The 27503-nt window shown below is 47.6% G+C and overlaps 2 protein-coding genes across 4 annotated transcripts; both read left to right on the forward strand.

The window, feature by feature from the left end:
• The first annotated feature begins 2085 nt into the window (after positions 1-2085).
• Positions 2086-4911, forward strand: nfil3-6 (nuclear factor, interleukin 3 regulated, member 6). The gene is made up of 2 exons (XM_035181650.2): positions 2086-2315; positions 3049-4911. The coding sequence occupies exon 2, from the start codon at positions 3145-3147 to the stop codon at positions 4336-4338; it is 1194 nt and encodes a 397-aa protein (XP_035037541.2). The 5' UTR covers positions 2086-2315; positions 3049-3144; the 3' UTR covers positions 4339-4911.
• A 4342-nt stretch (positions 4912-9253) lies between these two features.
• On the forward strand, positions 9254-19358 carry nfil3-2 (nuclear factor, interleukin 3 regulated, member 2). 3 transcript variants are annotated; one of them, XM_035181645.2, is made up of 3 exons: positions 9847-10098; positions 10505-10951; positions 15378-19358. In XM_035181645.2, the coding sequence occupies exon 3, from the start codon at positions 15569-15571 to the stop codon at positions 17321-17323; it is 1755 nt and encodes a 584-aa protein (XP_035037536.2). In that variant the 5' UTR covers positions 9847-10098; positions 10505-10951; positions 15378-15568; the 3' UTR covers positions 17324-19358. The 3 variants fall into 3 exon arrangements, with proteins under 3 accessions (XP_035037535.2, XP_035037536.2, XP_035037537.2); XM_035181644.2 differs by lacking the exons at positions 9847-10098; positions 10505-10951 and adding an exon at positions 9254-9589; XM_035181646.2 differs by lacking the exon at positions 10505-10951.
• The last annotated feature ends 8145 nt before the right edge of the window (positions 19359-27503 follow it).

Here is a 27503-nt window from a genome sequence, read left to right on the forward strand (position 1 = left end):
TCTTTTTAAGATGTTCGTCCCACCTACAGACGGAGATTTCCCACGAACGTCGTCTCTCAGCCTTGTGATCGCGTCACGGACAGAAACTAATTACAAGTGAAAGGATCTAATCAGAGGCAGAAGGTCTGTTGTGTAACAATGAAAATTACCCACGAACAAAGTCTTGTTCAGCGGCTCTACTGTACTGGGACTGTACAGGCAGGGGCCCCTGTGTCTATCAGCGGTGGCCAAACAGTGAGGGGGCAAAGGGCCGAGGAGGGAATCTCACCATCGGCCTGAGCACATTTACTCAGGAGATTTACATGAGTGATATGATCGAGTGCGTTCGGTCCGTCGTCTCCTGCATCAGCACTAAAGTGTTCAGTGCCGGGGGGGGGGGGTCAGCTGAGGCCGAAGCCCTCGTGTGGCACAGAGTCAAGCGTCGTCCTCACACTCAGGTGCAGGTCGACGACACACACAAACACACACACAGACACACACACAGTCCGGTGCCGTCTCACTAAGCCAGCGTCTCCGCAGAGGACCAGTCACACGCCAGGGTAACGATGAGTCACACGTTGTGTAACGCTCAGGATACGACTCTGATAAACTGTGATAAACCCACACATGGGGTTTTAGACATGCTATCTGCCGTTTGAACTGTTGTGTGTTGTATTCATTGTGCAGCGATGTGTGCCGTGAAGTATTCGTGTACGTATCTGTGACATATTACATAACTTTGCAGGGTTTGCCGCAGTAGCTCTCCAGACAGCAGCTGTCTGAATCTCCGTGTTGCCTTAAAGGCAGCGTTTACAGCTCCTGATCATTTCCTGGAAAGAAACGATTATGCTGCTGTATAGAAACGTTCCAGGAAAAGATTTAAGTGAAATATGACTTTGTGGGGAAGAGGAGATAAAGTTTGAATCAGACACTTTGTGTGAATAAGTTCCTGAAAGTTGCTACATGACCGGATTAACCTGTTGGGGCCTCGGCACAAAAAGATCCCATTGGGTGAAACAAGTACTTGTACAGTGAAATATTTAGTAGAACTTTGTGTTAATTTGATGAAATACTTTATCATGTCACAGAGTAAAGTAGAAAATAATAACGCTTGTATCTTTCAAAGGTCCCAGTACATCACTGTGGTGGATTTTGTATTAATGTGGTGCAATGTTAACTGCAAAATCAGCAGTTTCTCCTTCAAAGAAAATACATAAATGACAATTAAGCATGTTTTGTATGTGTATATGAACTGTGCATGGACAAAACGTATACTCCAGACAAACGACACCATGTGTTGTGCAAACAGTTGATTTATTAGCTCTAGTAGCTACTAGTTAAATTTATAATGAGCCAAATCTTCTGAATTTCCATTGACAGAATTCATAAATGATTCTCATTAATTTAGTAAAGTCATTGAAGCAGACTTTCTTTTTAGTCAGGCTTTTAATTGAATTAAAATGTATTAAATATTGACATAATTGCTTTCTCTGAATTGTTTTCACTTGAATACCCTATTTTTTGAAAAATCTTTTGATGATTTTACTTATTCCCCATTTACCTTTAACCCTATTTATATCTCTTTCAGTATTTCATTATCTTATATTTACTATTTTATCTCTTTTGACCTGTTTCCTCATTTCAAAGTTAGGAGATTTACAACAGCAGCTGCTCGGCTGTTAACGTTTCTGTTGCTGGACCTGGATGTGGATGGTATCGCTTTTATTGTTTTTATTCTTTAAGCCTCTGTGTCACACACATAAATCAGATCGAGCTTCATCTCATCCAGGTTCTGAGGAGAATAAACCTCCTTCAGGCACATTTTTGTTCTGTAACCTTCTCAGTAATTAGAATCTTCACAGCAGGACTCGAGGCTTCAGACCATAAACATCTATAAAAACATGTCTGACTCTGTTTACACCTGAGACAGAAGCAGAGACGCAACATTATCCAAGTGTTGATCCTGTCTGAGAGGGAGGGAGGGAGGTCAGATGATGATGATGATGAAGATGATGACTGATGTTGTGAAAGCTGATACGAGCTGTGGATGGCGGAGGGAAGGGGAGGGGTAAGGGGGTCCACTTCAGGGAGGGCGGACCCAGAAACCCTCACACACAACCCGGTTCACGTGGGGACACACACCGTCCTGAGCTGAACTGCACGTTACAAATAGGAGCTGCGACATTCCAAGTGGAGCAGAGTGGAGCTGCGCAACACCGGAGGTATTACGCAGGCACGGCGCAGTGGATGTGCGCCATCGAACCAGAGAGGAGGACACAGGGACGCGCTCCGGCTCGTGCGTAAAGACGCAGAGAAACACGCATCATTCATCACAGGTACGTCTATTTTAATACTTTAACCGAATTCAGAACATGGCGCTAAATGAAGGAAAACGTTCAACAAATCATCGTAGAACTTTTAATATTTAACTCTTATATTATAACAGCTGCTCCCTCGGGAGTTGTTTAGACAGATGGTCCGATGTGATCCAGGCTGACGAGGTTTCAACTTTCTGTTCATTCGCTTAAAAAAGTTGTTGTTTCATTTTATGAAAGTATAAGTAAAGTAAACCAAGACACAAGTTGAAACTTTCCCCGAGAACAAGGTCAGATTCACTGTGAATGTGAAAGTAAGAGATAAATGGAGGTTAAGTGGTGCTGAGTGGAGACGGTTCAGCTCTGATACTTTTAATATTCAACATTTAACAAGTGAAAACAGTCCGGAATCATTTAACTGGGATTAACACAGAACGTGAAAAGCCTTAAAAGAGAAGTAAAGGTCTGAAACTAGACTAAATACAAATGTAGGTCAAGATCTGAACGAGTCAAAATGAAACTGAAATGTATGAATCTTCTCGTGTTTAAAAAGCTGCAGTTTGCTTCACGTTAGAACCTGAAAAGTGTGTTGGGCTGGTTGGTTTTGTTATTACAACACACACTGTCCCATATGTGAGTTTTGTAAGTGTCTCTTTATGGGAGAGATGTAATGGTGTTACATAATCTTGTGTTGTAATGGTCCTTGCATAACCACTAAATCCTTCTCCTTCACTTCCCTGACTCTGGTCATTAGGTGGCACTGTTGCTGCATCGTCTCCTTCCCACAGAGCGACGCGAGCGCTCAGCACCTCACAGCGGTGACACCCTCAGCTGCTCATTCAGCTCTGAGATGTTCGAGGAGGAGTCCCAGCACATGAGGGGGCAGCAGGACGTGGCCGTGCTCCAGACGCTGGAGCCGGCAGCAGCGGCGAGTCCAGCCGGAGGTGGAGAAGGTCGCTCCGGGCCGCTGTCCTTCACAGACGAAGCCGTGTCCATCCTGACCTCCAGCAGCCTGTTGGCCCGCTCCCTACTGGGGCGCAGCTCTGCCATCAAACGCAAGGAGAGCCCCTCTTCCAGCATCCGACGCAAGCGCGAGTTCATCCCCCACGAGAAGAAGGACGACGGCTACTGGGACAAGAGGAAGAAGAACAACGAGGCGGCGAAGCGCTCGAGGGAGAAGCGGCGTGTGAACGATATGGTCCTGGAGAGTCGAGTTCTGGCTCTGCTGGAGGAAAACGCTCGTCTCAGGGCAGAGCTGTTGGCTCTGAAGTTCCGCTTCGGCCTGGTCAAAGACCCGTCCAACGCTCCCATCATGCCCCTCACCACAACTTCTCAGCACAACACTCAGACCTTGACTCCTCACTATCACCTCCACAGTGGGGACGGAGGCCACCACAGCTCCTCAGCCTCACACAGCAGCCACCAGACGGGCCAGCTGAGCACCCGGGGCTCCAGGGACGCTGGTCACATGTCGGAGGACTCTGGATTCTCTACGCCCGGTGGGTCCAGCGTGGGCAGCCCGATCTTCTTTGAAGACCGGCTCAGCGATCACGGGAAATTATCACCACACAGGGCAGAGGAGCTGGGCTACGACCATCACCACTCCCCTGCCGACGTCCACCACACAGCGGCACTCACCGGAGCGAAGCCGGACTATGCGGACACCATGAAAAACCTGCCCCACAAGCTGCGTTTCAAGACGACAGGAAGTGGGGACGGGTTCGACGCCGCAGGGGACCACAGCTGTGCCAGACGCAGCCCCACGCTCAAAGGACTGAGTTTAGGCGAGACGGGAGCGGGGCACTGCGCCGGCCCCTGGCTCCAGCAGCTGGACGGGGACGAGGGCCGACGGGGGAGACAGTCCCCTCAGTACAACCCGTCAGCAGCCAGCTACAGCCTCCAGCCTCCAACCACACAAGGACACACACAGGTGGCGTATCCGCAGGGGAACACGCACCTGAAGTCTCAGCTCAACTCTCTGAGCGAGGAGGTGGCTCAGCTGAAGAAGCTGTTCACAGAGCAGCTCATGGCCAAAGTCAACTGAGGACTTTCAGTCTCACTGTCGGTGACCCTGGATTCACAAAGACTCATTAAACTCAACTCTCAAGTCTAATAAATGTGTTGTTTTCATATGTTCTATTCTAATAAATCTCGTAACCTGCTGCCTAACAACTACTGAAGCTCGACAACTACGTCATCATCGTTGCTCAGACTGTTTCTGTAATCATGTTAAATGTTAAAACAATCTTTCACACTGTGACGACTACAAACACACAACATGAAGCTGTTTGCATCACAACATCACAATAACTCAAACAGCCTCACTCCATTTAGAGACACAACCGGCTGAGGTGATTCAGAGGATGTATTGAATACAAGAGGAAACTGAGCAGCAGGTTTTCAACACACCGTGATGTTTGGTCAAATTGGCGGCACATGCAGCGGACGGTAAAAACACCCGGAAATTAAAGTGTCGGTTGTTCGTTAACAGAAAACTTTGTTACGTTTGTTTTGTGTGAATCTGCATCGTTTCATTTCAGGAGCAACACTGTAACATGATGTAATGTGATGACTCTGTGTCTCTCTACGTTTTCATATTAAAAACAAATAAATGTGATGGTGTCGACTTCATCATTACTTTAGGAAAACCTGGGGCTTTTCTCATCATGACGAACTTTTAAAGTTGAGACAAAATAAGTGACATCATGAATGTTACCTCAGCTTCGGCTTGAGACTAAAGATTTTAACTTTAAATATGTTTTACTTGAGTTGCAGAGTCAGCATTTTAGGAGACAAGGAGGGTCTGCTACCACAGAACTGCATTATGGGAACTTTTTCAGAGACTGACCCTGAAGACTGAGGAGTTTAAAAGTGAGAATATGACCAGAGCTGCTTATGAGACTTGAACTCCAGAGAATCTCTGAACTTTCACAGGACGAAAAAGCAGCCAAACACTTAGGAGACGTAAAGGTCACGAGAGGTTTCAGTGATTGGAGCCGACTGTGGCTGAGCTATAAACAAAAACACGTGATCTCTGCAGCAGATTAAATAAGAAGAAAACAAGAGTCGGCTCAGGAACGTCCACATTGTATTAATTCATATTAACTGAGACAACAAACCAAACATAGCAACCCGTCACTTTCTGTAGCCGACGTCAAAACATGTCATCCATCAAACTCTTGCTCATAAACGATTCTTTCTCGTCATGAAAGCAAAGTCAAGACCCAAACTTTGAGTTTTATTTATTAATCCTATTTATTTTTACATCTAACACTGTTTTACAGATAGATCATTTTATTCCATTCAATTCATTTATTAAATTATTCACTTTCTCTGAATTGTTTTAAACACATCTATTCTTTTCACATCTATTTTTAAGTTCTGTTAAAAAACATCTAAACCAACAGTGACAGCTGGGAGGACAAAACACAACACAGCACAGTTTCATTCAGTCTTAAGATTCTTGTTCTGCTGAATATTATAATTTAAAAAAAGATTTTGTGAATGTCCATGCTGCTTTGGCGTCAGCAGGGGGCAGCAGAGACAATGCCCTAAAAATATCAATGGAGCCACAAAGTCAGTTTCACCATTCACCACAAGATAAGACTCATGGTTCAGGTCATTGAAATCTTCATTGTTCCTGCAGGTAAGTTAGGAGACGATGGTTCCACCTCCAACGAGTGTGCACGTGTATTTTAGATATTTATATGCAGGTGTGTTTGGGAGAAAGTATGAAAAGGTCAATAGAATTTAGAATAAATGAATATTCACTGTTATATATGTGTCATTATTCCAGGTTGTTATTTTTCTGTTGTGTTGTCATCACCTCATCCCTGATGTTTAGATGCTTATGCATAAAAACTATTGATTCTAGCTCTGAATTCTAAAAGTAAAAACCCAGATTCAAGCACAAACAACCTGAGTGAGCAGGCGAAGCTTCCTGTGGCGACACGGAGCTGCAGGTGGAGAGCTCAGAGAAGAGGGGAGCCGGGTTTAATGAAGCTGCTGCTGCTGCTGCAACACGCTGCTGTTACACCACCGGCCTCATCCACATGCATGCACCCTTTAAAAAAAAAAAGAGAAAACGCACCCCACTGCATTCCCCCCTTTTTTCCTCCAGTGAAAGGATAAAGCCTGTTGCTAGGCAGGCAGTGTGCCAGTTGCCATGGGAACGCTTGCAGACATAGCTGGAAGGGGGGAAATCGTCGGGTTAGGGTGGGGATAAGGATGGGGCGCAAAAAAAAAGAGAGGGAGTGATGCAGAAGGAGTGCGTGAGTGTGTTTTTATGGGGGAGGGGGATCCAGGTTCACGGCCAATGCCTCCGCTCCTTCACTGTTCGTCTCCTCCAGCTACGAGGAGGAAACAAAGAGATGTGAAGGAATGGTGGTTCACGTTTAGTTCAAATTAGAGGCTCCGCATTCCGGGTTCCCCTCGGATGAATGTGATGTCAGGACGCAGTCGAGTGGATTCTGAATGAACCGGAGTCTAAAAATAAAGCAACTCCCACAAAATCTGGAGCCGCAGGAGGAGAATCCAGATATTTATCAAATCAAGAAGAACAAACGAGTTCAACTGTGATGAAGTGAGTTTAACAACCGTGAAAACACAAGAGGAAATACTTTATACTTCCTCAACAGAGACCACCCACTTTTAAAACGACTCTGGTTCCATCAGTGATGGATTTCTCTTTAATTTTCATACATTTTTCTCCATTGATACATATTTATCTCAAGGGTGAAGGAACGACTTGTGAATTATTACTTTCCCACGACTTCCAGCTTCGTGAATTTAACCTCGTTGTAATGATTTTGACCTTTGGACTGTTTTCCTCGTCTCTATTAAAAACCCGCACAGCGTGTTAGAAAGAGAAATCACGTTTGTCCTGTGGTGAACGTGATGTAACGCTGAACCACCCGATTATAGGAAACGCTATTTTGGCGTTTGTGAACATTTCCATAGTAACAACGAGCTCCACCAATCAGAGACGTCACTTTTACACCTGAGGATTGTGGGTAGTGGAGTATTTCTGTTTGACACCGTGAATAAAACACATTTATCTTCTGAATAAAACATTGTTGCACTATCTCCTGACTTGTGGTGAGTCTACCTTGGATGGTTAAAATATTATGGCTGATAAGCAAAATCTTTATTCAGAAATTTAAGGGATTTTTTACTTCCAGAACTGTTGAGTTCTAAATGACTATAAATTAAATAATCTTACTACAAAATATAACCCTACCTTGTATCAATGGCTAATAATAATTACTGAAATATATATATATAAGGAGATGCATCTCTATTGGCTTTAGAAAAATGTGTGATGTGCTTTTGTTTTGAAAATAATGATTTAAAAAACTATTTATTAAGGCTACAATTGTAAATTATTGTATTTTTATGCTTCTGCCTTCAGTTGTATAAAGTTTCTAAGTTCGTTGTACTTGTTATGTAATGTGTGATGATGACTGAATAAAAAAAATCTAAAGAAGCAAATGTGAAAAGTCGTCAACAACCTTCAAGGACAAAACAACACAAAGACAGTTAATGACTCAACTCCGCAGCACAAACACCAGCGTTACTGTGACGAGCTGAAATGTGGAAAAAGCTGGAAAAAACAATGGAGCAGATTTTCCTTCCACACACGGTTTCTCTCCTGGAAAAGACAGAACAGCCTTGAAGAGGAAACGGACACAGAGAACCCGTCGGCAGCAGAGCTCGGCCTCGGAGGCGTCGGTTCAGGCCGTGTTGTCTTCCTGTTGAAAGATGCTCTGTCGTACGTCTGCTGAGACACTGAGCAGAGCGGGACCACTGCTGAGCCGGGAGCAGGAGGCCGGGAGATGAGTATCTGACACGTGGAGACGCTCCAGTGACTGTTACAACTGCACAGTGGATGTTATCTACAGATCTGACACTGGATGTGCATGTTCTGCTGTCTGCGGCTAAAAGGGGAGCAGGTGGAAAACTGCATCCATCTATCATCTGCACTGTTTGTTCTTTAAGGACCAAGATACAGACACAACCACTAACTCAGACGTGGGCAGAACATGCAAACTCCAAAAAGAGCCCCCGGCCCTGCGTGGAAACACTTTTTAGAAATAGTTCCCTGCACGCCGGCGTGAGAGACAAACATTCAACAGTCAGTGAATCTCCTCCGTGCTCCGTCCTGCCGCCGTGACTCACACACATTCCTGCTCGTGATCAAAATGAATCCAAACATGAACCTCAGTTGCACAATCTGCTGAATTCCAACACTATTGAGCCGAAAACATTAAGGTGCAGAAGATTTTTAAATCCACGAAGATAAACCATTTCATGAACCTTCCAGTTTTCTTTGTCCCCACATCACAAGTGGATTATAAGTGATGGGCAACAGCATCAGTAGCAGCAGGTGGATTTAATGTGAGGTTTAGGAAGTGGAAGGTGGATTTTGTTCCTCCTCACGCTGAGGTTTCCTCCTCACGCTGAGCTGAGCTACCTGACGGCTCATCCACCTCCAGATGAGAGAGATGAGCAGGTTCGTCTAATCCGACTCTTGGTTCAGAAGCAAACGAGGGTTTCCCTGAAACTCGTTCCTCCGTCGCGAGGCCAAAGGAAACACACATGGAACAGCTGGATTTCACACAGAAGGTCACATGTGCTTGTTTTGGATGAAGTCGGCGCTGGTTCACAGCTGCAGCCGAGAAAAAACACAGATTCTCTTTCTGTTTGTCAGCTATCGGCCGGTTTCTGTGTTTTCCCCACTTCTCTTATCTGTTTTCATGTTTTTCATGCTGTAACCTTTTCATGGTTATCAATGGCCTTGATGTGACTGAGACTGGCTCTGGGGCTGTGGTCCCTCCCCCCTTCAGGCCTGCTCTCCTCCCCCTGCATCTCCCCTCCTGCAACAGGATTTGAAGGCGAGGAGGGAGAGAGAGGGAGAGAGTGAGAGAGAGAGAGATAGAGAGAGAGAGGGGGAGAGAGAGAGAGAGGGAGGGGGCAAAGCCGAGAGAGAAACAAAAAACGTGACGAGGCACCCAAAGCGTCCTGTTATGCAACAACTGACCTACTAACATAGATTTAGAGACTCGGAGAGCGAAGGAGAGGAAAAGGAAACGCAGAGGGAGGAATAGGAGCAAACATGACATGAGGCGCGCACTGGAAACACGCGGCACCGAGTCCACACTCGCATAAACCTGCACGACTGGCGTTTGGAGCGTGTGCGTGAGAGAGAGAGAGAGAGTGAAGGCAGCGGCCGGTGCACATCGCGGATTTGTTGGACTCGACCGTCCGGACACTTCTGTGGATCCTGAGGCAAAGAGGTGAGTTCGTGTTGTTGTTATTTGAAATAACTGCGTCAGTACCTTCATGTTCGATGCTCGGTCACGTCTAGAAGACGCACGCTCTTAGGAACATGTTTTTGTTGGTGCGTGTTTGGGTGCGCTCCTGCGCCATGAGGGTTTGTTTTGGTGCGTTGTTCTCAATGTCAAAGCGAAGCTGCGTCTTCAGCCGCATCGTGGTGGGTCTGTGAGAGTGTGTGTGTGTGTGTGTGTGTGTTGGGGGCTAAGCCAGAGGTTATGGGATTCCTTTAGAATAAAGAGGTGCGGTGGAAACGCACGGAGGCGAATGTGGATGTGCGTTGGAGCGGTGCCATGGTTGTAATGAGGCTGGGTCAACACATCCGCGCCGCTGGAGGATGGTGCGCGTAACTCTCAGGTTTTACATCACAGGTTGTTGTGCGGCTGCTGGGGGCCACTTGTGGGGCCCCTTCGTCCCAGGGTCGGTTCTTACGCACCTGCTTAATGCAGCCTGACATAAAGAAAGAGTACAGGTATATGTGACTATTATTATTATTATTAATATCATTATTATTATTACACTAGTGTGCAGGTATGTGTGCTGTTTCTATTATTTGTAGTTGTAATATCATTAGTACTACTAGTAGTAGTAGTAGTAGTAGTTGTAGTATATTATTACAAAATATTTGCTGCCAGAATATGTGCTGATTTTATTATTACACAAATCAAGTGTGCAGGTATTTGTGCTGTTTCTATTATTAGGTGTTGTGGCATCAATAGTATTAATAATATGAGCATTAATATTAATATTACGTAATAATTATTAGCAGTAGAATTGGTATATATATATTTTTTTTTTTTTAAATCAAGTGTCCTGCAGGTAAATGTCCTGTTTTTATTTTTGGCAATTGACGTTATTATTATTATTCCTCTTTAAAGCTACAGACAATGTCCCCGGTGCTGTTCAGAGTCAGTTCGGTGTGTGTCGGTGTTGCAGAGGCTCCAGACGGTGACTCACTCCTGCTTGGCTCCGGTTTGGGGGGTTAGTAGGCTAGTCCATGCAGACAAGTGGAAAAATCCCATGCAAACTCCGAGGACACACTTGTGCGTGTCACGTGTAGCAGCTCTCGGTAAAGGTTAACGCGGCTGTGCAGCCCTCAGGCTTTAACCCGTTCGCAGCCGCGCACTGTGAAGGAGCACAACGCGAGCCGGAGCGCACAGAGCCGCCAGCAGCGACCGAGGCACCATCATCCGTCCCGTGGCTGCGTGTGGACGGTCAGTGTCTGTGTGTGCGTGCGTGCGTGCGGGTGTGAATCTCGGACTATAGACGGAGCCACAAGCAGAGAGGATGGAGACTGGTGGAGTCGACGCGCTCCGGTGAAGGAGGTGAGGCGCGGATCAGAACATCTGGATCAGATGCGGGTCAGATGTGTTCTAGTGAGAGTTCGCGGGACTGTTCGCAGCCTTGGAACCTAGGTTCTGAACGTCCTGCTGCCACTGGGGCACGAGGACGCGGGATTTGATCTTTTCTGAGACAGTGGGTGAATTCCGTGGCACAGTCGGATCCACGCAGTCTCCTCGGATGACTGAGGCTCCGATTAAATATGCATGAGGACGATTTGTTAGACAGGGCAACAAAGGAGGCACGCGGGGTAACGTGAATCTCTCGATGTGTCGCTATGTGAATGATGCGTGATTTCGTGTCCAGTGGTTTTACACAAAGACAGAATCTAACATTATGGTCTGTAATTGAACTTGAGGGGTTGTTCCATGTCTGCAGTCTGTGGCTCAGTGACATAACTTAGATTCACTTTGTGGGTTTTATGTGATATTTCACTGTTTTTGGAATAGAAAACTCCTCCTGTCTTTATTCTCATCACTGGCTTTTGTGCTTTACGCGCTGCACGTGGCTCGCCCCCGTCTCCCTCTCCCGCAGCTTTCCTTTAATGGCACGTTTTAATGCATCACGTGCAATAACAGTGTATATTCACAGTATTCACACACACGCAGCAGCAGCAGCAGCGTGAACATATTTCATATCGTGTTGTGACAGTCCGGACAGTGTGTCTCTGCTCAGAGGACATGACTGGCAGCGTCTTTACGCATTGTACGAGTTGCGCACGCCGCGTCTACACAACCTATAGGCCGCGCTGGAGAGGTTATGGAGGTTGCATAATAACTGAATTAGATAATGAAAATGGATTAAAGAAGGGGCAGATTATGCAACCGGCGGAAACCCGTCGTCTGGGGCCGTGCAGCTCTGCGCTCTGCTGCGGAGGGGCCGCCGCCAATTGGCTGGCGCGCACACTGGGTCTCTGTGCCAGCGATGAATGTAGGTCAAAGCAAGCCGGGGGGACGAGGCCGGGGAGGTGGAATCAAAACTCCACCAAAATAAATCCTCACCCCGCCATAACAAAGAAACTGAGGCAGAACAATAAGATCCAGATTGAATAAAACAACAGTAAATAAAAAGGGAGAAAACACAACCTCTCAGAAGTCATTAGCAGAGGATTGCATCACTGCTGTGGACTGTGGAGACAACTGCTCTGTGGTTATCTGAGCCCCTGATTGAAGCCCCCGGGCTGAGTCCGGCTCTACGAAAATAAAAACCAGGAGTTCATGGTCAGAGTCACGGAGCCGTTTCCATCCTGTCCCACTTATGTGGCCTCTTTTACTTTCTCGGGGTTTCCTGGCACATGTAAGAGGAGGAAAGATGAGGGCCGGGCTTTGTTATTGCGCTGTGGTCTGGAGCCAGCAGAGGAGAATTACAGCGTTTAGCAGGCCAAGGCAGAGCATGTGACTGGAGCAACACATGGACTGAGTCACTCGGCCTCTTTTCCCTTTTCCAGAAAGAGGGGCTGATATGAGTGTTCGTGGAACAGGGATCTCGCTTGGATAGGACTCCGCCTTGTAGGCATGTGCACCCCCCCCCCCTCCTCTTCCTTGATTCTACCTCTCTTTCTTGAGAAGATAGTCAGTCCCCATTTGGATTTCAAGCAGACCCCACCCATGACCCCCAGACCCTGCACCATGTGCCAAACATTGCATTCTTCCCAAGAGGTGGAGGAGAGGTGGGGTGGGGGGGTCAACAGTTTCATCATTCCCCTTTTTCTCTGAAGCCAGCCCCTCCTCATTTATTTCAGACCTGCTCCCATTTCCTGAAAATGCTCCACAGAAAACACGTGCAGCGGGTTTGAACCCAGTCCACTGTTTCCAGAGCTCGCTGCCACATTTAGACTCTTGCGGTCGTGTGAGCGAGAGCAAGTTGGATTCCTTTACGTTGCTATCATTCCACAAGTGCCACAGAGGCCTAGTGATGGCACGTGAAGAATACACGATAGACCTGAAAGAGTAATCTAGGTCAAGGCAAAGTGCGCGGAGGAGCGGGGCTGCAACGCACGGGCAGGTTGGCATGTGTGTTCCTGTGTCCGGGCTGGACAGCGGGTCTGCATCGTAACCCCGTCTTTGCTCAGCCGCCATCGATTCCCTGCGTTTTCTGCCGCTGTGGCTCTAATCATCTGAGGACAACGTGGATCTATTGTCGTTTTCCACTGACAAAGAGGATTGAGTGAGAAGAATTACAACAGCCCGATGCTGTGAGAGGAGAATCACAACACCCTGTGGATGTGTGTGATTCTGGCTCATTCACATGGTTGAGCAGCCAGGGGGCGGGGGGGAGGGAGGCAGAGCCAAAAGCTGTGGGTTAATTAAACACCAGAGTCTGCTCCTCATGTGTCTCGCTCGTCCCGGCTGCAGGAGAGATGTGCAACATGCGCATTTGGCTGACGTCGATCACGCTGCTTTTGTTACAGAACCTTGTTTTGTCACCAATCCGCCTTCGGCCATGTCGACCCAGCGGTTCACAGAACGTCTGACACGACTGGCTGCCTCCTCTATTTGCCCCTTTTTGTTGCTAGGGGCGACACATTCCTTCTATTGATGCAACACCAACATTGTCGCAATCGCCACTGCCCCCCCCTCTACAGTGTAATCTCATCTCCATCCCTTTCTTTGTTTTAACTCTCCCTCATCGATTCCCTCCCTTTCCTTTGTCTCCGCTCCACTTGCTCTCACCTCCATCTATATTTAGACAATGCTCTAATTTTTCCACGCCTCATTCCTTCTTTTTTTTTTGTGATCCCGTCTCTTTTTGTGTGTCTCTCCCTCGCTGCCTCACCTCCTCGCAGCTCGGGCTGACCTATATTCCAGCGAGCCGTACAGTAGGAGGCAGCGAGACTTGTGTTTACAGAGAGCAGTCGGTCCACAGTTTCTGGGTCAGTGGGACACGATGAGAGAAAAGTGTCCCAGTCCCTCGTTCTTTCTCTCTGTCTCAACCTAAAAACCATTCAGCCGAGCAGAGGAGGAAATTCAGACAGCAGCACCTGGTTCTCAAAACAAGATGGTGGCAATGTAGTGGAGATCTTAGATTCAAATTGGATTTAATTATTTTCCCAGAATCTGGGCAGGAATCCATATTCACTTTAAGGATACGTCTGTTTCGTTATGTAACGGAGTCAGATCCTGGAGAAGAGCAGAGTAGAACCAATGTTTACATCTTCCCAGATTACGATATTACAAACTATATTTCATTACAATATAATGCTGCTCATGCAGTTTATCCCCAACACACATTTACTTGCACTGGTTGAATGAATGGGATCTACTGTTCGTCTTTATACTAATTATTTCTCTAATAAGATTGAACCTCGTGATATTTGACCAGAGGCAATTCAACATTTTCTGTAACGTCTTCCAAATGTATTACATCTGCTCTTGTCGTCATTCGTGACAAAGACTTTTATTGATTTCTTTAAAACTTCGCTCGCGGCTATGGCAGCGTCTCGCTAAACAATCATTCATTGGTGTTATGCTCCAATAACAGCAAACTGAAAGCACACCTGTTCAGCTCATTATACAGCGCCCCCTGCTGCTTTTACCCTTATTGTTATGAGATTGTGCAACCACCGTCGCGTTTTACCCAAATGTTATCAGCCCGTGTTATTCTTGCCCCACGTCCCGCCTCCCGCCTCCTTTCTTTCCAGGGGCCCTTGACCTATATTTGTCAGTGCCCCACCTCCCCACCTCCCCCCACACCTCCAAATCTCTAGCATCAGTCTCAGCTTCTTTATCCTTGACCTGCTCTGGCTGCTGCCTTTGTCTGCTTATCTGCTCACTCTGCATCATTGATTTCGGCGCTGGGTTATTTTGGCGAAGAATGCTGCCGCATTCCTCTGGGGATGGACACATGGGGGTTGCACAGTTTCTGGATGTGCTTTCCCTCATTGAGGTTTTCCTGAGCCCCACCAGCCGAGCATCTGACTCACCCTGTGTCTGGTCTGGTCCAAATACGCATCTGGCGATAACCCAAGGGGCTGATTCCTATACGCTCTCTTTGTGCATTCAGCATCTTTGTGACTAACGAAATGTCTGTGGTGCCATGTTTTAAATATTATACGGAGACGTTTCCTACTCTGTGAACTCTGTGCTCACGTTACATCAGAAAAGTCAACATGCCAGGCTGGGGGTCGGGGGTCGCAGGCTGCAGACAGAGCAGATCAATAGGGGGGCCAAAAGGTCAGACGGGGAGGTCTAGTGATCATTCATTGGTTGCCAGGAGCGACGCAGTCAGTAAAAGCCAGACATGACAAATCAGCACCGGAACTGTGGAAATGTGTCTTTGATCAGTGCCCATGTTGAAAGAAAAACAGCATTAACAGAAACGACTGAAAAGACGTAGTTGTTAAAGCATCATGGAGCAGCAGCGGTTCACATAAATTAACATGATCTCTTCTTTCTGTTTGTGTCTCTGCAGCCTTTCATCTTACAATCAACTGCAACGAGAGGAGAGACGAGCACGGTGTTCGAGACCGAGAGCGACGCTCCGCAGGACACTGACCCCCCTCCAGTCCTAACTTCACTAAACTGATCAAGAACTTTTGGACCAAACTGGTTCTTGTTTCCGTCGCTGAAGCACCAGTTCAAACTGGTTACCACAAGACAAGAATGGAAAATCTGAATTCAGCACTCAAGAACTCAGCGGAGAACCTCAACTGCCTTGACACCTTCAGTGGTTATGAGGATTCACTTCCCTCTGAATCTCCATCTCGCCTCGGGCGCCATATAAAACCCAAATCCAGCATGAGCTGCAGGCGAAAGCGTGAGTTCATTTCTGACGAGAAGAAGGACGCCTCCTACTGGGAGAAACGTCGCAAGAACAATGAGGCGGCCAAGCGTTCCAGGGAGAAGCGGCGTCTCAATGATATGGTTTTGGAGAACCGTGTCATTGCACTGAACGATGAGAATGTGCGGCTCAAGACAGAACTGCTCCAGTTGAAGCTGCGCTTTGGCATCATAAGCACAGCCTCGTATATTGAGAAGAGCCAGCAGATCGGTGGGGGCAACAACACAGGAACCGGAGGCTCATCCTCCTCCTCCTCTAATCAGTACTACTCCAGTGGTTACTCCAGCGGCTCTCAGATGATGATGACGTCAGATTCCTCCGAAACAGAGCAGTCAGGGCGCAGCGAGAGCCACAGGCAGCTGGTGAAATACTCCCCACGTGGATCCCTGTCCGACATGTCAGACAGCTCCTCCAGGGACAGCCCCGAGCCGCTCCCCTTCGAGATCAAACAGGAAGGGGACAGGCTGGAGATGGACATTGCCAATGGCACCACAACCCAGATCATGTTCAACATCCACCGCGGCCTGGCCTCTGTACCCACTCACCACCAGATCCAGCAGCATTCTCAGGAGCTGGAGGCTGCGTATCACAGCCAACAGCAGCACCTTCAGCAGCAGGAGCCTGTTGCTGCCATCAGCACTGTGAGCCAGGCAGCCCCTCACCCGCCTGCTGCCCAGAGGAGCGTCATCCTGTACGGCTCCAGCAGCGCCTCCTACCCTGTGGACACTGATGTGCTGCCAGCGCAGAAGCAGAGCAGCAGCCCGGGGTTTGTCAGTCGACTGCCCCAGAGCTCCACAGAGACCCTGGCAGAAGTGACGAAGCAGCTCGAGAGGAAGACATTGGACTCCCCTTCATACGAGTTCTCAGACAGCCGCAACGAGGCTGCAGAGAGACAGATGTATCGAGTTTGCCAACTTCCCCAGCAGCACCAGCAGGAGAGCGATTCGTCTGCCGAGCTCCTCCACCAACACATCGAGGGGGTCAACCAATCCCACCTGTACCACCATCTCCAGCAGCCTCAAAATTCATACCTCAGTGCCCAGGACGAGGAGCCGCCTGTGCTCACCTACGAAGGTGGGCCCAGGGATGAGGCCTACTACCAAGGCCCCTCCAGCAAGGACACTTCATCCAGTGATGGAGATCCCCGGAGCTCTGACAAAGAGGCCTCCACGGATGACGACGAGTCCCCCTCCTCATCCTGCTCAGACACGGGCAGCTACCACAACCAACACCTTACCAGCCTCCACCGGCCTGCCTCACCTTTGCCATCCTCCCATGGCTGCTCTCAGGCCCAGGGCCGGGATCCGCACGGGGAGGTGAAGGGCACGGCGCTGCCCCACAAACTCAGACTCAAACACCGGGCGATGAGCACCGGGAGCGGACACTGCTCTGGCCAGGAGTCCCCGACCACGCCTCCCTCTGCCACGCCACCTCCCCTGCCCCAGCATCCCTACTTCTCCCTCACTACACCACAGGACATTACGCGAGAGAGCGCAGGTGGCGTCTGTAAGCAGGCGGGGGAGAAGGAGAGCGGGACAAAGGAGGCGAGTGGACGACGAAACAAGAGACGAGATTAAGGGACACTGACTTTTAGACTCGTCACAAAAGACAGAATTTCCTCCCGAGGAATTACCCTGCCATCATGCCTTTGCCCTTTAATCAAACCCCCTCCTCGAGCCCCTGGGACAAGAAGCTGGGCTTTTTCCACTTTCCTAAACCCCGACGTCACCAAATAGGCTGGACATCTCGTAGGGCTGTAATATATTTGTATATATTGTACAGATTTGTCATTTCTTACATCCTCTCCATACTTACAAGAGCACTTTTGTTTAAGCGACGAGAGGAGGAATGGAACTTCCTGCTTTTCTACTTTTGTCATTAGTAGAAAACATCAGCAAAAGCACATTTCAATCAATTACCAACAAGAATGTGGGAAAGCAACGTTTTGAGCTTTATCAGTGCTATGAATCCGGTACATACCTGACTGTAGACAAACATACACATGTATGGCATCTGCCTTAAACACAATGCAATGCAAACGTACACTGGGGACATCCCCTCGACCAAAGAAGCACCAACACTACAAACTTTAAGTTCCACACCTCCTCCCGGACCCTACCTCTACCAACCCTTTCCCCAACCATCTCCATTCTGTCACGAAAGATCGCCTTCGCCTTTATTTTTTAAGCACTTGGTTTGTATATTACTGTGATATATGAATATATGTATCTATTATAAATATATATTTTACAAAAAGAAATTTGAATACAAATCCAACAAAAACACGACAGACCTGCAGTGGCACAATAGGAGGTTTTAGAAAGTGACCATCCTAATGAGAATCAGTGAACAGCCACACGTCTGCTGTCGCTACAGGAGCCGTTCAAATTAAAGATGCCTCTTGATTGTCAAGCTTTAGCATTAATCATTCGTTAATGCCGTTTACACAGAAATGGCCGTCCAGTCTGGAGCGCCAACAGCACTGAATGGAGAACATGTTGTTTCCTGAGGCCGAGGCCTCGTTAAAATGTTTGGATTTCTTAACCTTTAACCAGCCTTTAAATATTCGGTGGAATTCACCAGCTGCAGGCTCTGAGCCTTGAGTTTATTTGAGCTTCATCAACCATATCTTCTTGTTGTTACCATTTACTGGCCCCGTGTATTTATTTCCCTCTTCTCCCATGTCACTGTAGAAAAGCCCACAGGAACATAGAGGGAGAACGTGTACAGATCTTTTCAGACGCAGCACAAACTGCAGCCTCCAGTACGAACTGTAACGTGGGCACGGGATGCTCGGGGGTGGTGGTGGTGGTGGTGGTGGGGGGTTTAGTCAAATCTGTGTGAACGTGTAAACGATGGTTCACTGAGTTCTGAGCGAGTTCCTCTTTTTAAGAAAACCTTCCAAAACCTACTGTACATTCACAAACAGAGACATGAGGTTGTTGTAGTTTGACCCAAACCCTCGCCGCTCACACACGACCCCAGATAATGAAGTTATTGAGAAATAGAAGTACCAACGAAATACCAAACGTTTCTAACCCCCTTAAAATAACCGGAGCTGTGATTGGTGGAGACTCCCCTCGTTTCCCCCTGTGCCTCCATTACTCATTTCAGAGTTGATTCATCCCCAGTTTAAAAAAAAAAGAAAAAAGTCTATGTACCACGTTTGGCTTTTTGGTGCTTGTGTATAAATGTAAAGTTCCCTCACCCTCGAACAACTGTAATGTTTATTTCATTGGTTTTATATCCTCTTTTTTCATCGAGGTGTTGTTCTGTTTTCTATCTGGTGTCTTTCCTCCTATCGACTGTGATGACATGTATTTGCCTCATTCCTCCTCCCCCCCCCCCTTCTTTCAGTGTGTATTAATCAGTAATGTTTGTGGTTTTGCTGATGGTTCTATGAAAAAACGGCGAGGAGAGAAAAAAAATGAATCAAACAAGGTTAGTGTGGTGTTTAGAGATGGTGGTTGGTCTGGTTGGTCATTACCATCGCTTCCTTTTGACATGTATGTAAAGACACTAATGTTCACTGTGGAAGATGGGAGCATTTCAAGATCTGAAAAACAAAAATAAAAAAGAAGATTGTTGACCTTTCAACATATCATGACAAGAGCCTGTTTTCCCTCTGTTCTTTTCACCAGTGTGATGCAGCACAATGAAACACAAACACACACACACACACGTCTGCAGCCCACAAAGCAGACTCACACTATTATCGTAAAAATGCAGAATTTAACTAGACAACAGGGTCAGTAAGACTTAGAATCGAGTTCATGATAGGAGCTTGATGAATCTACATCATCGTTTCCAAACTTCTTCCATTTAAGCGGCTGCAAAACTCGGAACTCGCCGTGGTGCGGCTGCAGCCTCGGGCTCTTTGGTTTGAAGCAGCGCCGAGTGTCAGCAGAGCAATCAGCCTCGAGGCAGCGTCGTCTCGTCATCCCGTCAATGTGATGATGAACTAGAAACTAGTTAGATAATCCATTACCCACTGATCAACATGAGAGAATGAATCACCCTCAGCAATCTAACGAATGCTGCGTTGCCCTAGTTTATTCAAACCACACATACCTACATTCTATCTTTCATTCAAACATTTTTTAAAAACCTTTCACATAAATATTCAAGAAGGCTTCCAATTCTTTGAGCTTCACACATTTGTGACCTTTAGATTTTTTGATAAGGACGCAGGTGAAGCTCGACCGACACGCCCTGTTCCTATTGTGCACAGATCTCACATGTCCCCATGAGCGACTCGTTCTTTGAGGCATCAGCGGCGAATCTGCGACGAGAGGAGAGGACTGACACACTGACACACTTTGCCCGCTGGGGCCGGCGAAGCTCGTCTGACGCAACAACTGGCCGACTTCTAACACACACACCAGCTTTGTGCGAAATGAACGTTGCATTGACGTTACCTGGAAACGCTCGTTCAGGTTTACACTACGTATAACAGCCCCTGTGTTAGAGACTCGTGTGTAAACCTCTCTTTTGACACACCCCACATCTTGAGTGGACATCAAGATGAATACAAAAAAAAAGCTGGGACATGACCTCATTCTGCAGAGACACACTGGCGTACGACCAGCAACCCCAGTGAAATCCTGCATGTTTATTGCAGAGGGGCAACTCAAGCCGGACTAAACGGCGAGTAGCTGAAGTGAGGGCGTCAGCGCTGCGTGATGTGCAGGACAAAGCCGGGGCAGAGCCGGTCTGAGCCCCTGACGGCTGCAGCTCAACTGTCCTGTCGACCTCCTGAACAGGAGCCAGCGCATTCTTTGTACCGACAAATAAAAGGCTGCTGTGTTATCAAATCCAAGTCCAGACACAGAGGCTGCCCGGTGCCAGAGATCAGGGAGAGAATGAAGCTTGTATATGAATAAAGTTGGACAGATAGATGACATCAGGTCATTTATATAAACATCTTATTCCTTTAATTGCAAGACATAACAGTGCGTGTGCATCACAGAATGAAAACAATGAATACAATGAGAGATATTAATGGATTTATTACACAACAGGCCCCTAAAACAAGATCAGTTAAGCAGTAATCACTTATAATGACACTCAAATCATTGTTTTCCCGTTCCTTCTTGTAAAGTAGAAATGGGGTCATGTTCATAACAACATAAAGGGCAAAGGGAGGAGCGGTGGGGGGGGGGGACTGCGGTGAGGTGGGGGGGGGTTGACCCAGTGCTCTAACTTGATCCAAGACTGCAAACAAAGCAGCTCTTTGAGGCTGACACATCAATGCCCTTCACAATGCTCTCAGTCACACACACGCACGCACACACACACACACACACACACGCTGCTGTCCACACACCATTTTGACTTTTCCTTAGTTGTTCAGCAAACAGGGAACTCCTCACCAACCAGCCCCCGACTCAACACCCATGGGATCGCACCAAGGTGACACTGCCCCTGCGAGGAACTGCGGAAAGTGTCCGGTGGCAATTTGCTGCGTCCCCCGTTTTCCTGATTTGACTCGAGCGGCTGCTGCACCGGAGCTTGCAAAAACAGGACGAGGGGAAAGTAGGTCAGTGTGCACGCGCAGGGAAGAGGGAGAGAGAGAGAGAGGAGAGGAAAAGGAGAAGTAAAGAGAGGGAGCGAGCGGGGGAGTGTGCAGATGGATGGATCGATGAAGGTTATGGCTCCATCCCTGTCACTCTTGTTTGTGTCTGGTGGCAGAGATGCTCTTGGCAAACAGAGCAGAAACAGGACTGTCGTGTTACCTGGTTCCCCCTGTCCTGCGGAAAAGGGCCAGTGGAGCAAGAAACAGGGTTGGGGGGTAGTGGAGGTGGAGGGTGAGGAGAGAGGGATGAAAGAGCAGGAGTAGAAGGTAGAAGGAGGGAGCCCAGGACTGCAGAGAGCTGGTTGGTTTCCAAATGGACACACTGCACAGGCAGGTTGCAGGATTCGTGAATCTGAAGTCAGGTCAGACTTCGGTAACACAACTGAAGAATCCACTGTCTGCAAACTGTACAGCTGCGAACACAGAACCACGTTTGTGTCACTGAACTCCCGAACAAACAAACCTGCGCACACAACAGTGCAGTTCGTGTGCAGTGAGTGTTGAGATGCTCGGTTTCACCACACGGCTGTTGACCCAGTTTATGATTCAGACAACCTGACGGCACAATTCCCAACAGGCCAGTGTCAGACAATGGAAGTTTTCATCTCAGGGTTCTGATAAACCAGCCGATCAAATATTGTCATTGTTAAATAAACACCAAGAAGCATGATGGTAGAAAAACAGGTAAAAAGATATGAACGTGGAGCAGTGGGAACGAGGTGGATGACAGTTGTTCAGCCTCATTAGAAACTGGTCTGAAGCGGCTGAGTGAGGCAGGGAGTGGCCTGGCCCCGATTTAGCTTTGGACCCACTGGAACGCTCCCCCCCCCCCTCCACGGTGTTCGACAAACTCTCTGGGTCATGCACACACACACAAACACACACAAACACACACAAACACACACACACACACACACACACTCAATATCTCATTGGCCATCAGCCTCAAGTGCAGGCCGACAAGTGCGGCTGAAGCAGATGTAGGAGATGTGTGTGTGTTGTCTGATCTGCTCAACAAGTTGACTTATTATTTTTAATGTGTGTTAATGTGTGTGCATGCGTGTGTGTCTGTTGTGTAACACCATGTGATAAGAAACGGGAGCAGCCACAGAAAAGAAAAGAACAAAACTCGACTCTTCCAACGAAGAAGTTAATCCTCAACCACTGATCCACTTATTACTTTATTCATATGACTCACTTCCTCTCCCGGTCTGACGTCTGGCGTCGACAGATGTCTCAACACTTTCACACCTGCAGTGCCGACGGGTTTTGTTCATCTGTACAACTACGTGTTTTTGTGCGTTTTCAAACAAAAAAACCTTGTCGTGTGGTTTGTAGCCAGAGAGAAAAACAGGTGATTCTGTAATAACCAGCCTGGAGACAGAGGATGAGTGATGATGGAGGCCCAGAGGGCTCAGGGTGGGGGGGGGCAGGGGGTGAGAAAACATTGCAGGGAGTGAAAACAAAGAGTCGTCTGTGTCAGTCACCCCACGGGCTTCCTTCCTGCAGGACCACAAGGCCGTCGACTAACTGCAGCCAGAGGGGAGGAAAAAACGGAATAATCTGCTCAGCATACCGCTGCACTGTAGCCCCACCCAACACACACACACACACACACACACACACACACACACACACACACACACACACACACACACACACACACACACACACACACACACACACACACACACACACACACACACACACACACACACACACACACACCGCAGCCCCACCTGCATCACCCTGCCAAAACAGTGGGTTAACTCACAGAAGTGATGTAAGAGGTGGGGGGGCGACGCAAATACCACAAATCCTGTTGTTTGTGCATTCATCAGCAGCAGCTTAGCCGCACCCCCCCCCCCCCCCCACCCCACTGCAGCTCTCTCTCTCTCTCCAGAGCCGTCCAGAGTCGTGATGCACCAGACGCCAACTGGCTCTGTCAGGTGTGAAGAATTACAGCAGGGACACCGGGGGACGGAGCGATGCAGACACAGACAGACTCCGAGGGCCGAGACCAGAAGTCAAAGAATGAAAAAGAGACACACTCAGAGTTTTAGAGATGCTGAAATGGAGAAGTTTGGAAATTCCGCTGGTCCCGTTTTAGTTTGCAAACTCCCGGGGGGGGGCTGCGTTTTAGTCTGGACGGACAGAAACTAAAGTTTGGAGCCGATGATGTAGACGCTCTCAAACTGCTGATTGGGTCTTTTCGTGGCCTTCACCGATTCCTCAGACTCCCATCACATAAACCACCTTCCAGAAGAAAACAGGCAGCATTAACTGACCCCGGTGTCTCTTTGCTAACAGCTGTTATTCAGTTCAATTCTACATTTCACAGTGATACGAGTGTTTACGTGTGGAGGACACGAGCTATTATTAGAGCAGCCCAGTGTACACAAGTGTGTTTTCAGGCGAAAGTAAAAGAGGATTCAAACTGATACGCTCGAGGGCACAGAGATTGTTTTCAAGAACATGATTTAAAAGAACTTTTAAAACTTCGTCACGCTGTTTTTTTTGTCATATGGCACAAAGATCAAAAAATGTGTTTATATCATGTAATGCAAAACTCTGCTAAAGAAAACTGTCCCTGTTAAACATTGGTCCTGAGTGTGTTGCTGCTGCTGCTGCTGGAGGAGACGTGTAACACAACGAGAGTCACAACCGACTTATCTCGTCTAAATATTGACTTTTTATATTGACGGCTTATCAGACACCACAAGGAAGTTTTTACTGGTAATGTGTAATAAGTATTAAATTACCAGGGAAGCTTCCTGTAACGTTCAGAGGAAAAAGAGCCTGAGCCAAAGTCTTTACTATAAACACGGAAGAAGTTGAGAAAAACACTTTGGGTTGTTAAAATCGTGCACTTTGAGTTGTGTTACGTTTTGTGTTTCACTCTGGCAGCAGCAGTGTGTTCACCGAGGATCCACCAGTACTGTGCTGTATGTTGAGAAGGTATTATTACACAATACTACACAACCTGCTGCCTGTAGTTGTAGTTGAGTTGAGTAGCTGCCTGTGTTACTGTGGGATCCAGGGAGAGCGAGAGGTTTGTTTTGACTCTGAGGGCTCGGTCACAAGGCCCGCAGTGTGTGTGTCTGTGTGTGTCTGTGTGTGTCTGTGTGTGTGTGTGTGTGTGTGTGTGTGTAAGGGGAGGGTTCATTCACTGCAAATTACCCTCACTTGCCTTCCCTCTGTTTTTGTTTCCAGTTCCCCTTCTATGGCTTAAAATTAGGTCAGCAGTCACGTGACGGGTTTCTGCCAATGAGCAATAAAAGAAACACTCTTCACCTTTTCAAAAGATCACGATAAGATAACACCACATGTTTACTATTAAAAAAAAATCACACGGTTAAAGTTTCCTCAGCTATTTGTGGAGGTTTTTGAAAATCTGAAAACATTCTACGATTGTTTTCGTTGAACCCAGAGGCAGCTGGCCGTGTGTCATGTTTACTCTCCAGCCGCCGTGTCCTTGTGGAAAGTCACGATCACAGGTGCCGTCGGTGTGCATGTGTGCCGTCGGTGTGCATGTGTGCCGTCGGTGTGCATGTGTGCCGTCGGTGTGCACGTGTGCAGCCGGCGCTGGGAGTGGCAGCCAAACAGGCAACAAAGAGCCAAACATCGAGTGACACAGGATCAGAACGCGGTGTCCTGACACTTTATAAACGAAGCACGTTTCGGATCATTGCAAACAAATCAACTTTCCAAAAAAAAAAAAAACATCACATGCATGTCCCACATTTGAGTCTTTGAAGGATGATCGTTTAAAAAAAAAAGAATAAAAGAAAAATCAAACCCTTTAGGTCATAAGACAAAACGCTCTGTGACCTGAATGAACACATTTCAATTAGGTTGCCTCACACCCGACATATTAAGTCACATGCGCTTGTTATGTCGACACTGCCTCAGACAACACTCTGTTGCTAAAGACCCACATTTTCACTTACAACACACACAAGTGAACTTATTTGGAAAAACAAGAGGAGTTTATGCAACAATATTATTTGAATCACGAATTTCCAGAAATGAACCGGTCAATAGGTTTGTGTGAGACGACCCAGAGCTCCGCACAGCAGGAGGCGGGGGGTGAGGATAGTGGATTTAAGAGCAGGACATTGAAAGACATGAGTCATGATCAGAACAATGAGTTATATCACAGTTCTTATTAACCTGGAACTACATGTAACATCACTTAGTGGCCACGTTAGCGGATTTCTCCAGTCGGGTGGATTACAGCTGTAACGCTGGACTCACACGTTTGTGTTACGTTAACATTTTGACGAAGCTACAAAGAAATAAACAGGAACTAAAACCCACAACCGGCTGATCTCCTCCTCCTTCGCATGAACGTGATGTGATTGGCCCGCACCTGTGCGCGACTGTTTGTTTAAACACGGCAACGAGACGCAAGTGGACCCACAATGCAGTTCGGCCACCGCATGACGTCGCCTCATTCAAAGACAACAAGCATCGTTTCAGCCGGAGCATCGAACGGTTAAAAAGGGCCCCGGAGCAATTTGAATGGCTAAACAAATCTGTGGGCGGTGATGGAGAAGGTCTGGCTGCGCTGACGCATCCGTCGGGGAGACTTTTGGTCTGAGGCCAACGTGCAGAGCACAATGAAAACTTCACTTAAAGATAAAACCAAGTGTTTGAGACAGAGGCTGAAAAGAGGAGCTGCAGCGATGGACAGTCTGAGGAAGGTGATGCGTTTTCTGAACGTAAATCTTTTATAGCAAGTTGCAGGAACGTCATATGAGTGACTCAGTTTTAATGGTTATGGGGTTAAACATGGTTATGTAATAAATCCCAACAGTTCCAGAATGTTCGTGACATTCTCACTTTCAATAAAATATATTTAAATCATTATGGCTGTTATGTTTTCATGACTTAAAGTTAAAACAGGATAAAAAACGAGTTTTGTAAAACCTAAAAAATGAACTCTCCCTGCTCTCTGAAACATTAAATAAGGATTAATCATCAATGTATTAATGTCACATAAAGGAGGTTTATACATTCTAAACAGATCTGTAGTTCAAAATTCGGGCCAAGTAGGTCAGGGCGTGAAATGTGAACATTACATAAGGGTTCAACGAGCTCGAAGCGAGAGAAAGTGCTGCTTTATATAACATTTATGTAACATACGCAGCACAGCTCAGTTATCGCTGAATGAAACGGGAGCGTATGAAATTCTGCCACGTTTGAATTCTCACTGTCACAAGCTACAATGCCTTCGCAAGCTTCCATCTGGTGTCACTTTACATGCTTGGCCACAGTTTGAACCAGAAATATGCATCAGTCCGTCAATCAGATACGATTGTTGATATTCAACTTGAGCCAAACCCTGAACACTGGAGGCAGCCGGGAGAAATGTAGGTCAGCCCCTCCCACTTTCTTCAACATGGCCCCGCCCTTGCTCTCACCCGTCCACCAAAAAGTTTCCAAGCAGCGAAGCCTCGAATGAACCCGAGCACAGCAGAGCACCCCCGCAGCCCAGCAGCTGAGGCCGGGGGGGGGTGACAGCGGGGCAAAGAGGTGCAGCATGGGGGGTGGTGGTAGGTTGATCAGGGGCTCAAGCAAAAAGGAGGGCATGCTAAAAATTCAGTTTTGGCTCCTAACATGGCTCTGCCTCTTGGAAAACCCCCCCTCCCCATTTTCCTCTCAGACTTCTGAGGTAATCTCCGCTCTGCTCCAAGAAACCGGACCATATACAGCCGCCAGTGGGATCAGGAACCAGCCGACCAAACCGTCCTCACGTGGCCCCGCTGGCTCCGATCCCGGGCTCCACGGCTGACGGCAGGAATGTGGTGTCTCTCGGCAGCGAGCGTTATCTATCAGCAGGTTCACTTAGTACCCCCGGCCCCTGTGCTCATACAGTGCCGCGGCTGTTTGTCTTCGGGGCCGACACAAGGCCACCTTTTAAGGAGTGTAACACAGAGGTGGCCGTTTGGCGTCTGCCACGAGAGGCCGAACACGCAGAGGGAGGGGTCCATGGGGTGATCTTTATTTTTCCCCTCAGACAGGAATGCGAGCGTTGACTCACTTTAGGGGCCCCCCCCCTCCCCGAGCAGCAGCTGACTGAGCCGGTGTGGGTGGGTGACAGCAGCCTCCCGTTCTGAGTCGGCTGTTCGGGGCAGTGTGTCGCATACTTAGGGAAGCACAGCTTTTCCCCATCACAC

This window comes from Hippoglossus stenolepis, chromosome 16 (genome assembly GCF_022539355.2).
Source record: "Hippoglossus stenolepis isolate QCI-W04-F060 chromosome 16, HSTE1.2, whole genome shotgun sequence".
Lineage (NCBI taxonomy): Eukaryota > Metazoa > Chordata > Actinopteri > Pleuronectiformes > Pleuronectidae > Hippoglossus > Hippoglossus stenolepis.